The 13,364-nt window shown below is 33.3% G+C and overlaps 1 protein-coding gene and 1 long non-coding RNA gene across 3 annotated transcripts; both read right to left on the minus strand.

The window, feature by feature from the left end:
* Positions 1-379: 379 nt before the first annotated feature.
* On the minus strand, positions 380-2,632 carry LOC111242338. Its single transcript, XR_002669148.1, has 2 exons — positions 2,500-2,632; positions 380-534 (listed from the first exon to the last, which is right to left on the minus strand). It is a non-coding gene; the product is annotated as an uncharacterized LOC111242338 (long non-coding RNA).
* A 1,710-nt stretch (positions 2,633-4,342) lies between these two features.
* On the minus strand, positions 4,343-12,041 carry LOC106769829 (probable serine/threonine-protein kinase DDB_G0282963). Of its 2 annotated transcripts, XM_014655606.2 has the most exons (10): positions 11,731-12,041; positions 8,764-11,522; positions 8,389-8,682; positions 8,218-8,304; positions 6,922-7,074; positions 6,539-6,702; positions 6,310-6,457; positions 5,853-5,975; positions 5,663-5,750; positions 4,343-4,757 (listed from the first exon to the last, which is right to left on the minus strand). In XM_014655606.2, exons 2-10 carry the CDS (start codon positions 11,026-11,028, stop codon positions 4,570-4,572), a joined length of 3,510 nt encoding a protein of 1,169 aa, XP_014511092.1. In that variant the 5' UTR covers positions 11,029-11,522; positions 11,731-12,041; the 3' UTR covers positions 4,343-4,569. The 2 variants fall into 2 exon arrangements, with proteins under 2 accessions (XP_014511092.1, XP_022641068.1); XM_022785347.1 differs by lacking the exons at positions 4,343-4,757; positions 5,663-5,750; positions 6,310-6,457 and having other exon boundaries at positions 5,872-5,975; positions 6,513-6,702.
* Positions 12,042-13,364: the final 1,323 nt, after the last annotated feature.

Below are 13,364 nucleotides of genomic sequence, written 5' to 3' on the forward strand. Positions count from 1 at the left end.
AAAGATTTCCCGGGAAAGAGATAAAATTCAAAATTCTCTTCCTCCGCGCCAAAAGAAAAATTCAATTTAATTATATTGGTTTTAAGGAGACAAATTATTCGATTCAACTATTTAAACTTTTTAATTATTTCTTTAATCATTGAATTCAGTTTATAATTTAAATTCAAACAAATATTAAAAGAATAAATTAAATTGATTTATCCTTTTAGATTTAATATTTTAGGAAAAATATTAAATAAAGAGTAGCTCCTAAACACTTCATGTCCAACAACCAAGTATAGTTATGTTATGTAACATCCCAAATATTTTAAGGAAATTATATAGGATGATTAGCATTATAATATGATAAAATAGTTTAAGGATGTAATTAAAGTTAAGCTTTTTACAGTCATCCAAAATAGATCATAAATTTAAAACTTTACTTACAAAGGATATATTTCAAAATAGATAAGTCAACTAAGAATAATCCTAAGCACTAGGCGGCTACACCTTCTTCATTCTCCAGTGCTTGCTTCAAGGGCACATCATCAGCTACTGCTCACATCCAAATATTAGATGATCATCGCAAGGAGAAAGACAAACACATACAACAAACAAGCAAGTGCAAGGGTAAGCTAGGTTTTTAAAACATGTAAGTCATCATACAACAGTTGAAAATAGAAAGGCATGTGCATACAAGTGTTTAAACAAATTATCCCATCATGTTATGACTGACTAGACTCGTTTTCAACCACACATAGCATGCAAAGGACCATAATACAACATAGACTAAGACCGAATACATTATTTTGTTACCAATGACCGACCATGTGATTTGACCATCCGGACTAGTATGAAATGTCGAGTTCCAAGGGTTTGTACACTTGTGGTGGCCTCTACTGCTTTGCAAAGTCATTGCCAACGAGTTTCACCCTTACCACACACAAGTGTAAGTCCAACCAAACTCATCTTGGCCCATAAATGGAGACACCCAAGACTATGACCTCCTGCTATTCTCACCACATGACTCATCACTCTCTAATTGAGCATGGATGGTCAGTAAAATGTCAGGATAAACCCCATTCTGAACTCCGGCCATTCATACAGTCAATCACAACAAACTACAGGGCACCACCATATAACCTCCCTTGAGGATCATGGAATTACGTCCATCAAACCATACTTTGTACATATATGCTCTCAAACTATAATTCACAACGCAATACATCATAATCTTAATCATGTTGCACAATCATCCTTTAGTTATGTTATAAAAACAACTCATACATACTTAGACATTTCATGTTCTCACATAAACATCACTTATTAACACAAATTTCATTATAATATTTAATTACCAATATTTAGGCAATTCAAACATCTTGGAGACCCTAACCAATGACTCCGGAAGGGTCAAAAACCCTCAGAACGACCTAAAGAACGTCCAAAACGGACATCCGGAACCCCACAAACTATCAAAAACAAAGGTTAGAGCAGAAAAGGGCGCCCAGGCGCCAGAATTAAGTTGAAACAGCGAGTTGAAGGGTGCCCAGCGCCCCTCATGGGCGCCCAGGCGTGGATTCTGTAGATTTTCTGCAAATTTTGCAGAACTCACACCCCTAAGTTTCGTTTCAGGCCTTTTGGTGAATTTCTAGCAATCAAAACTCAATCTATATGATGAATTTAACTTGCCTAATCAACTTTAACACTTCTTAAACCAATTCTCTAGTGATTTCACATCAATCTACATTCAAATTACTCAATTTCATCAACACATGTGCCCAATTCTAATTCTACCAGTTGAGCAATGTTTTTACCACTTTTAAAACTTCTAACAAGTCATAATTGACTTAATCAAACTATCCTCACTGCCCACTTACACCCTAGACCTCAGTTACTCAAAAACACCCTCTCATTTCCTCTAAACTCACTCAAAACACTAGTTTTCCTCAACCTAAGGACTCAACTCCACTTCTACCATTTAGAACCTCATTTTAACAAATTTTATAGTTCTAACAAGTTATAATTAACTTGCCTAAGCTGCCTCAACAGTCCAAAAGAGTCCTAGACCTCTACCTCTCAAATTCACTACTTCTCTTCCCTTCAAATAACCCAAATTTCACCAACATAGAGACCAAAAACTGAATTTACCATTTAGAATGAGTTCCCAACCATTTTAGCTTTTCTAACAAGTCTCAAATGACCTATCTAAACTATCCCAACCACCCTCTTGCACCTTAGACTACAATAGCTCCAAATCACCATCTCACTTCCTTAAACTCACTCAAAAGTACCAAATTCATTCAAAGCATTGCCTACTAATTAATATAACACGTTATCGCAATTGTAGAATCAAATAAGATACAATCTCTTGCACACATACAAACCCAATTTTAGTTCAAATAACATCATCTCACCAAGACATTTCACATATGCATTATTTCACAGATTTCACATAATAATCCTAACTCATGCAACTCTAATTTATAAAACAAAACAGAAATTCCCAGCTTCCCTTACCTCAAAATTTCACTGCACAGTACCACGGAAACCCCAATAGTTCTTTTGTGACTCAAGAATGCTAGACCCACCCAATGAACAACACCCAAATTGATCGGTTGATTTTGAAGCCCACGATGCCGGAATCGCCTATGCAACCTCAACCTCTGATCAACAAATTAATGGTTCAATTTTTGGATTAAGATGGGAAGAGGGTAGAGAAGAAAAAAAAAAAGCTTACAATAGAGGGAATGGTGTCTCAGACAAGAGGAAATGAATCCCGCTAGTGTTTCAAAATCTTTGTTTTTATTTTAAGATGTTCAACCTCTTATTTGATTGCCACCTGTCACTCCTCTTTATGCTGACTCATTCTTAGGTCTTTACACATTAAATGTTCAAAAATAGTTTTGTCAATGTGTTCAACTGTACTGAGATTTCAGTGAACATTTCTTAACTATGCATAAGAAAATATTAAATATAATTAAATATCAAGTAATAACATTAGTTCTTTAAATATACAAATTTAAAAAAAAAATACACGGGTTGATAATTACTTCTAAATATCCAATTAATTACTGTTTATTATAAATATATAAGAAGGAATAATTACTTTATAACTATTTTTTTCTACCTACCAAATAAGCACCAACATCGGGACACGTGGAATAATTACAAGCACCCAAAATATTCCATGCATAGTGTAAACATGGTAGGTACACACAGATGTGTCTCCTTAGATTCCACCTAATTATTCCAAGTGGAATAGAGTTGTTTAAGTTAGAAGCTTTTTTCTATTGAATTTTAACTTTAATAACTTCAATAAGTTAAGAATGTTGAATGAAATATAAAGTGCTCTTATCATATTTAATAATTCTACATTATCTAAGAATTAAAATTAAAAGCAATTTTTTCTTCTTTTCATATTTTAAAAATAAAATAATCACAATAAGACTTTATAACAGTGATTGATTAAGAAGAAGGGAAGAGTTTTATTTTTGTGTTGTTTAAAATTGTTTTATTCTTCTCCTTGTTATAAATGCATATGACAATCCGGTGCACTCAAATATGCCGCTCTTGTTGACCGTACAAGTTTGAGCTTTAAAATTCCGAAAGTTCTTTGAAAAACTTATCAATTGGTAGATTTTGAACAGAAATAACATTTCATTGTTTTTCTTTTTCACTTTTGATAAGACAACCACAGCATAAACTTCTATATTTTCTATTAAAAAAAAATTCGAAATTCGATAACGAAAAGTCAGCACCAACCATCTATAAAATATATTAATGAAATATTGGTGTACTAGTTTTATTTTATCATTATAATGAATGTCTGTCACAAAGACAACGATATTATAACAATAATTTAATGCATAAACTCTAATCAATTGGGAAGTTTATTAGAATATTTTAGTGCCACTTGATTTTTGTGTAGCTTGTAATCTTTTTTTCTCAAAGATAATATTACAATTTTTTTTTTCTAAAATATGTTTTCGAATACGTATAAAAAGAAGAAGTCAAAAGTGCAATACGTAGGATTTTAGTGCAAACTTTTTAACTTTTTTTGGAGACATTAGAAAAAGTTTGATGAAAAACATTAGAAAAAGCGCAGATAATACCGAAGAGGAAGTTATAGATTTAATTTATTAGATTAGTAAGATATAGATTATTTGAATTATTGAACTAAATCATGTTAAAAACTAAGATAAAAACTTTCTACAAACCTTTTTGCATTACATTTTTGGAATTCCTCTTGAAATGATTTTTAAAAAATAATTTTTAAAACACACACACACATTAAAAAATCCTTAAGTACGTGTAAAAATTCAAGGAATGGAATGAAACTAATTTTCCAACACTATGCATAGGATATTTACATTCCCATAACCATATTCAAGAGATATTTCTCAAGAAATGTTTGCAGTGAGGCACTTTTTTCAAGTGTGCACCAGTGAGTGAACATTTAAATAAATGGCTTTTACTCATTTTTGGTTTATGTTATACCTCTACACTACTGTTTCTTTTCTATACAACAATGTCAATAATCTTTCTTTGGTATTTGCATCCATTAGTGTACAAGGAAAAGAGAAAGTTTCATCGATTGCCAATGTTATGTCTCTTTTTGGGAAGTGCAGCTGATATGTTGCGAAGTCTAATTTTAATATCTGTGAAGGTTGGTCTTGCTGCAGGATCAGGACTCCAGCACTCTTCCATCAGCTTTTTCCACTCAGAATCGCATCTTTTTGGAATAGGAGGCCTGAGCGTATTATTGACAATACCTCCTTCATTAAATTAGTAGTAAACAAACTCATCATTAGCATTCAAACAAAGCTTATTTCTGTTCAAATTCATAATTTGATTGATTCAGCATGCCATGCTCATTCATGATTTGGAGAAGTTAAACGTGCACTACAATTATACAGATGTCAAATAATGATCTGGCTAACTGAATTACCAAAAATGCCAGAAAAACCAACATTATGACTTGGATTTAAAACAAATTCAGTAGCATGGCATGCCTTTCTTAGACATCAGATGCACAGAGTACCCCTCAAGAGGCACAACTTCTATTCTAACACTTTTTTGGATGATTTCATCCACAAACTCAAAGATTACTGCTAACCAATATTTCACTTCATTTAGCTATTGCATTTACCATTTTGGTTGCTAACTTTGAAATTGAATACAGTAAAAAAGATCTTTTATAAGCACATACTCCTCCTGGGGTAGATTAGAATGTGGACATAAAGGTCTTCTTTATGTCATTTTAATGAAACAAACAAGTAAATTGTGTATTAATATTGTGCATATTAACATCACTTCAACAAGACTACAATTTTAATAGAGTTTAGGGTCTTTGACTAAATTGATGCTTCATAAGAGGTTTTAAGCATCAAATGCATCAGAATTGTTTACTCTAGATTTTATTGAATACTAGCAAATGTTTTACTTCACATGTGTCTTAGCACGGAAAAGTGACTTTTTTTCCCCAAACAGACGTTTGAAATGGAAACCAAATAGAAACTGTATCTTTTATTCTTTGTGATTGGGGGCCAGGTTATAGAAGAAATATGATTATTGAGGCTAAACTGCTAAATACATTACAGTTGCCTGTAATAACTTCCACATCCATCACAGAAAAGACCATTACTAAAAGAGGTTTTAGTTACATATAACAAAACCTTACCTATAATAGCGCCACAGTGCATGTTAGCATATGGTTCTTCCCCAGTCAAGATTTCCCACATTACAATGCCAAATGAGAAAATATCAACCTATAGGAAACAAGAATAGACAGGCACTCGATATTATACTTTCCTAGAAAGTTCTTGTTCAAAATTAAAGTAAACAAGACGAAAGATGGGGAAGTTCCTAACCTTCTCAGATACCCTACAACTGTTACCATCCAGTAATTCAGGTGCCATCCATGGAAGGGTTCCTCGGACACCACCTGAAACAAGTGTATTACGTTTTATTCTGGATAGGCCAAAATCTCCAACCTATAGATGACACATCCACCAAGGAGGTTATTCAATAATTTGCCTTTCAACAAATTTCTAGAGGGAAAAACGAAAGATATCAAGAAATTACACTTTACTAAAGAGATAGTAAACAAATGAGAAAAGCTAATAATCAGTAGTTGATTAACCATTGGGATTAAATTTGTACAATAATTGGGAAAACTGACTTTAACAAGTAATGTAAAACAACAATATGTGTCCCATAATTGTGAACTTTTCTTTTCATTTATCAAGACAACAAATGTTTAGAAGCATAACTTGTTTAAAATCTCTCAGGTCAGAAAAGGAATTATGTTATTGTTTCTCAAAATACCTTGCATACAGGTCGTTCAGGATCGCCCAGATTGACAAGTAAATTATCACACTTTAAATCAAAATGAACAATATTTTTCAAATGCAAATATTCCATTCCAAAGGCTGCATCCATTGCTATCAGGACCCTTTTACGACGGTCAAGCACTCTGCATATAGTATAATTTAATAAGAACAATGAATTTAAATCTAGTTAACAGTTACCAAGTTAGATATGTAGGTTAGCTTACTTTTCCCTCTTCATGAGAACACTCTTGAGTGATCCATGCACCATGTATTCTGTTACTGTTGCCAGTGTTCCACCAGGGCCATTTGGAACTACCCCATAAAACGCTACCACATTTGGATGGTGAAGAGTTGACAGAATCTGTGCCTCCCTCCAAAAATCCTTAATCTAAGAAACATTGTCAAACAAGAGCTTTCTCAGCAAATACACGTTAACAGCCAGTAAAATAAGGGTTTCCATATCAAAGAAAGTTAATGCCTCGTTCACCATGAAAGTACTTTTCCAGGTACAGCTTTATACAGGCAATGATATTAACATAAATTTGAGAGGTAAACTAAATAGATGATTCTAGAAAATTCAACTACATTATCATTTATGGGGACCTACCAACCGCTCTTGCTCTGACAATCTACCCGAGAAACAGCTGCTTTTTATTCTCTTAATTGCAACATCTGTCCCCCTCCACTTTCCATGATAAACAGTTCCAAAGGTTCCAGATCCCAACTCTTGCATTTCTTCAAGATCATCATTTTCAATATTCTGAATTTATTACATATGAAGAACTAGTTTAAACACATGCACGTGGGCTTTAATCTGTTTTCTTCTAATCCTATTAAAATGGATTCAAGGAAAGGAAAGGAAAGTAAAAAGGAAAGAAAAGTAAAATAATAAAAGAAATATAAAAGAAGACAGCAACTAGAGGAAAGATTGCATTACCAGAGGGATTACACCTGTCTAAATTTTATCGTTTTCAAATACTGCTATCAGTCTCCAAGTGATCAACAGAAATATATTTTATAACATTATAGTCTGATGATTCTATTTCGTAATATAGAAGATCATGAAAATATAATTTCACAATTTCACTCACAAACACACATATAATAATAGGTTCAGACAGTTCGGGATTTCTAACATATAATCCTCTTGTTCAGTTTGCTATCTAGTATCTAAAGGATCAACAAACTTTTTGAGCCAGACCAATTCAGTTTTTTAATGTAAGGACACAGCTCCAATCTAAAAGTTAGGCAAATGGACTTCTTTTTAAGTCCAAGACAAGCATTTTTCCAAGTCTTAGAAAGCAATCAAAACATGAACTCATTATTTAATGAATGAAAAAGGTTGACTACATTTTCAACCTGATGAAAACCCGGTTCACCAACCAAATCTCAAGATAAATGAAGCTATCCAAGTTCAATTGAGGCTATGACAGATAGGGAAATCTTTCAGGCCCACAATATGACCTTGCAGATGACTGGTAGCAATTTTTAAAGCCACAGGAAACACAACTCAGGCAACAAGTTTAATAGGTTGGTCTATTGAGTCAATATCATTTTGCACATCTAAATGGAAGTAAACACAGGCAAGCCTAGTTTTAGTATCAGAATTCACTGGAGAAACAAAACAACAGCTTTAAGAAAACTATTTATCCTTTAAACACACAAGTAGACCATTGGACTAGACTTAAAAATCACTTTTAACTATTAAACATTAAATTTATGAAACCCAACTTTGGCAATACAATTTAGAGTGTACAACTTTAATCACCATCCTCGGGTTGAAAAATTAGTCAGCAAACTGTCTCAACAAAAAAAGAGATGGGAAAGATTTTTTTTTTTTTACCAACAAGGTAAAATATTGAAGATAGAAATAGTAAATATGTACCAAACTGCAGAATTTCACCTGTAATCCATAAATTTCAGACTCTATTTCAGCAGTTTCTCTATCACCAGTAGACTTGTTGATGTTTCCACCATCAGGCCTTGCATGCTATCATTTAGACAAGAACCTCGTGTCAATTGTATAAGTAGTTATCCTAAACCATAAACAGCAACTTCATGTGCTGATTCTCACCTTACTTTCAGATTCTGGACTATCACATTCTATCCCTTCCTTTTTGAGAGATGTAGGTTCAACTTCAACCTTTTCATCTACATTCGAGACAACTTTTAAGCATGACTGGATACCCGAAGAAATAGAATCTTTAGGTCCCTTGGAATCAGACACTGGCCTGTTGACACAGAATTCACTGATATTTTCGGAAGATCGATTCTCAATGATTGTGTTTTCTTCCTTCTGGTGCAGGTAGTACGCAGGATCTCCGACAGGGACAGCAACCTCTCTTTGGGAAGAAATCATGTCCATATACTGAATTGAAATATGAAATACAGTGATTATTTTATGCAAGATTTCTTTTGATTTGACAAAATTCAAAAGAGATACACTTACTGAGATAGGTAATGAGGATTCTTTGTCATTTTGGGACTTAAAAGGGCCAGGGAAAAGTGGTTGACTGTCTTTTGCCACAGACATATGATATTGGTGATGCATTTTTGATGAATTTCGGCTCATCATGGAAAGCTCAGAAGTGGCTCTGTCTAATTGTACCACACTTGTTTGCCCCCTCAGGTTTATTGGGGATTCGAGAGAGACAAAAGACTCAGTAGATGCATTGCATTCACTTCTCTGTAAATCTGGAGAAGATGAAGAAACACCATGTGGAGTGTAGATGTGCTGTAAATGTTTAAAATCTATGGCATTGTTCGTTTCTCCAAAGAAATCATTGTTCTTTTCTGCATGTTGCAAATTCTCTTTACCAATATCTAATACTTTCTTATAGCTATCAGTCATTCCAAAAATGGGCAAATTTTGATACTTAGCCAGGTGCTCTTTCCTATCAATTATCTCTCCAGGCTGTAATGAATATTCTTCTAAATGACTTGAATTTTTTCGTGATGGAAAATTGTCTCTCTCTACATTGCGGGGAAATAGCAAGTGGGCCTTACTGTTTTCATCATTCTCATTAAGTATCGAGTCAGAGTGTGCATGCAACATTGTGTACCGAGAACCCTCTCTAGGATCAGATTCTGACAATAAACTTGGAGACTCGGGAGGATGAGAGACAATATTGTTAAAATGATATGAACCATCACTGGTAATTAAAGGTCTCTCATAACTCGGAATATTTAGATTACATGTTGCAGAAGAGACAAAATCGTTGCTTCTGTTATGTCTGTGAAGATGAAGATTCTCACGAGGCCTCCTGATCTGGTCAGACTCCCTTATATATTGATTATTAGGATGGTAATTCACGCGTCTATGCCCTTGAGCAAGATTGTTATAGTATGCAACTGGATCAACATAATTGCCATTGTCTACATACAGAGTATTGTCATGTGGAACTTTTTCCGTAACAAAGGGAGTAATGCTCTCATTCATAGCATTATATGGTTTATCGATAAATAGCTGTCCATTAGAATTTTGGGGATCACAAACAGCAGGTAAAGGAGACATTTGGTTGAATGTCTGGCCAGCTAGGGTCGTAAAATATTGAGGACTGGGTTTTGAGAGTAGGCCTGCAAAATTTGGAGAGGTTGGGGTCAAGTCTTTTATCTCTGAAGCAAATGCAGATGTGGATGAATCTCTGTGAAAATGTGGACTGCTGTAATCAATGGTATTTCCAAACTGGCTTGTATGGCTTGCTAAACTTCGCCCACTGGAACTCTGTTGTGGACTTGGATCCAGCATACTGTTAACAGCAACAACATAATGATAATCCGCATCACTTTGCTGATTGACTATTGCTTCATTGGAACTTGAACTCTCACATTCATTTAAAGGGATGAGAAAAATCCTCAGCCGTTGAGAGGCTCCAGCTCTTTCAAGTTCTTCATACTCCTCAATCATATGATGAAGATCCTCGTTGGAACAAACAGATATAAGAGCATCAAGGTCCTCTCCAGGAAGCTGGTACTTGATAGTGTGACTTTGACTGCAGATAGCAGAAGTCTTCCTCATAAGTTCTTCCCATGCGATGCTCTTCCTAATTGATATTATCCGTGTCTCTCCACCCACATATCTGAGCTTCCCATCATTTGGTCTTGGTAGTATTCTACCTCCAAAGCTACAAAGAAACTTTATCTTCTTGTAGAAAGAACCTTCTGTGAATACTGATGCATAAGGATGGTATGAATGAGGTGAGTCAACGTACATAGGTGAAGTATTTGGTCCCGAATTAACTTGATCAACACCACTTCCCTCCGAAAAGTTACCTGATAGTTGTTTAGAAAATGTACCTGATACTTGTCTGATACCAGCTTGTTCAAACTGGTATCTGTTCAAATTATTAGGATAGGTCCTGTTGTCAACTTCACCAACACATCCTCTGGCAAATGCAAACTCTGACAAATCCGAGTTACCATCCGAATCTGCTCTCCTTAGCCCGAGAGCATGCTTTAGATCCTCATAAACCAACTGACAATTATTATCATTAATATTAACATCCAATCTGTTTGGCAGACGCATGTCTGTGTCAGTTATGACAGGAATTCTTCTTAAGGCAACTCGATCACGTAAGAACTCCGCAGAAAACTCTTCACCCGTTTGGTAACATATGTCATGTCCATCCTCAGCAGAAGAGATTTGGTTGCCTAAACCATAATTCACCGCACCTATATATTGTTTGCCTGAAATGCCAGGATCCTCATTGTTCATGGTGGATTATCATATAGTTAGTTTCCTATAACCACTTTTTGCACTAGAGCACTGAATTATCGACATCTAACCACGTTTAACCAGTGATGGTGGTTTCTCCTCGTGTAAATTGCCCATTCCAGACACAAAGTCTAACAGATAAATCTCTTTACCTTCACTTCAAAGGCAATTTCCAGTTAACAAATTTTCCAACACAGATTTTCCCAACCTTGAACAGTGTACAAATTCTCATTCGCCATGCACCTTTCTAAATTACCATATTCCGAAATCCTTCTAAAATCAATTAAACTCAGCAGAGAAACTTGAATATTCATGATGGAGAACCAGCAAAATTTCCAGGAATTCTACACAACGATTCCCTCCACAACTATAAGAACATGAATGTTCACCATGACAATTGATATATCACCATGATCACATAATATTTCTCGTAAACATGCTCCTGGAAAGGAACCCGCACCTCAGTTCCACGAAGGAACTCAAAAGTTTCAACCCTTCAACAACAACAGCAAAACAAAAACCAAATATAAAGTGAGCAAAGAAGAAAATCAAAGGAGACCCATTTCCAGCTACAGACCAGTTTTTCCTTTCAAATTAATTAACCCAGAAGAAACAAAACCTTTGCATGTTGCAGAATTGTACAAAAAAACTGGAGCATTTGGTCTTTACTATACATACAACAAAAAAATTGTGATGTGGTACCTTTTTGCTTGCTCGTGCAGTGGAAAATGAGGTTTGGAGATTGTTGCAATGGGAATGCAAGGTTTTGGGGGTACGGTTAGAGCAACCCAAAAGAGAAAAATGGAAGTTGAAGCTTGGTTTTTGTAGGGAGGAAAGAGAAAATTTGTTTGTGAGAGGAGAGAATGAGAGAGAGGAAGAGGAAAAAGTTCCATGAGGGTCGGAGTTTCCGACGAAGATGTCGGAGAACAATTGCATTTGCTTAAAATGGCACAGTAAGGATATAGATTGGACAGAGCATCCAAACAAGGCTTTTCAAAACAAAACATTCCTAAATCTTTCCGCTTCTATCTAGGCCAGATCACCATCCTCTTCTTGTAATAATAAGCCTGAAATTTTGTTCTGCTTTATTATTTTGGACTAAAATGTCATTTTACTTTTCAAATAAAATTCTTTGGTTTTACTTTAACATTAGTTTTTTTTTCTTTATAATAAATATTAAGGCATGTGTTTTTTCTTTATAATAAATATTAAGTTTTTTTATTTATTATTATTAAGTGTTATTCACGCCAGTTTTGATCTTTGTCAAAATTTTTATATATTTTAAAATAAAAGTAAAGCTTTTGAATTTTTTTTCCCCAAGGGTCATCTAGTTATAAAGAAAATTTTTGTAACACTTTTATAAAGAAATAATTATTAAGTATATATATATATATATATATATTAATAAATAGAAAAAAAATGAGTGAAATATATTTCATTAGTAAAAGTTTTGTTAATTACAATACGCCTGTAATCTACTTAACCTCAAATGTTAATTCAAAATAATGTAAAAGATTAAAATTAAAAAAAATAAAAATCATTCCACTTATTAAATGAGTCCTTACTCGTATTAAAATAACTTAACTCGAAAAAGATAGGCTGGAGAAAGGAAGAAAATATTGAGAGAATGAAAAATGCCTAACAATCACGTTATACTTATATTTATTATTTTATGACTTTGGACATAAAAACAGCAATCACTTTATACTTAATAATTTTTTTTATGGGATTGAGAATGGTATCACCAATTAAAAACATATTTTTTGAAAAGCTCAAAATTTAACAAAGTCATGAATAATCACAAAAGATAAGAACTGAATTATGTAAACAATTTCCATAACAAAAATTATGATTTATTATAATTAAAAGAAAAAATTCAATCAACAAAATTACTAATTTTACACAAGCGAAAACACATGCCTTAGTAATAAAAAACAATAAAAAAATTATTATTATAATTACAAAATGAAATATAAATAATTTTTAGAATTTTATTAAAATATTTTTTATTTCTTTTGTATATAAATTTTTTAAATAAAAAATAAAATTTTAAAAAAAGTAAAATTGAAAATAAATTGTTATTTAAAAGGTAAAATTGATAAATAATTATTTTAGTTTTAAAAAACATTTATTTAAAGAGTATATTTTTTATTTAAAAAGTAAAATTAAAAAATAAATATAGACACCAAAAAATATCTTTATAGAAATTCAAATTCTCAATGAGAAATTCAAATTCTCATCTCATGAGAAATTCAAATTCTCATCTAATGAGAAATTCAAATTCTCATCTCATGAGAAATTCAAATTCTCATATCGTGAGAAATTCAAATTTTCAT

Source organism: Vigna radiata, chromosome 8 (genome assembly GCF_000741045.1).
Source record: "Vigna radiata var. radiata cultivar VC1973A chromosome 8, Vradiata_ver6, whole genome shotgun sequence".
Classification (NCBI taxonomy): Eukaryota; Viridiplantae; Streptophyta; class Magnoliopsida; order Fabales; family Fabaceae; genus Vigna; species Vigna radiata.

What these genes read in the sequence shown, in the direction of transcription:
- LOC106769829 (XM_014655606.2), bottom strand. Translation starts at nt 11,028, where the DNA reads ATGAACAATGAGGATCCTGGCATTTCAGGCAAACAATATATAGGTGCG. An exon ending in CTGAAATTTATGGATTACAG is followed by an intron (nt 7,075 to 8,217) that starts GTGAAATTCTGC and finishes TAATAAATTCAG; the next exon opens with AATATTGAAAATGATGATCT. An exon ending in GTTCTCATGAAGAGGGAAAA is followed by an intron (nt 6,458 to 6,538) that starts GTAAGCTAACCT and finishes TACTATATGCAG; the next exon opens with AGTGCTTGACCGTCGTAAAA.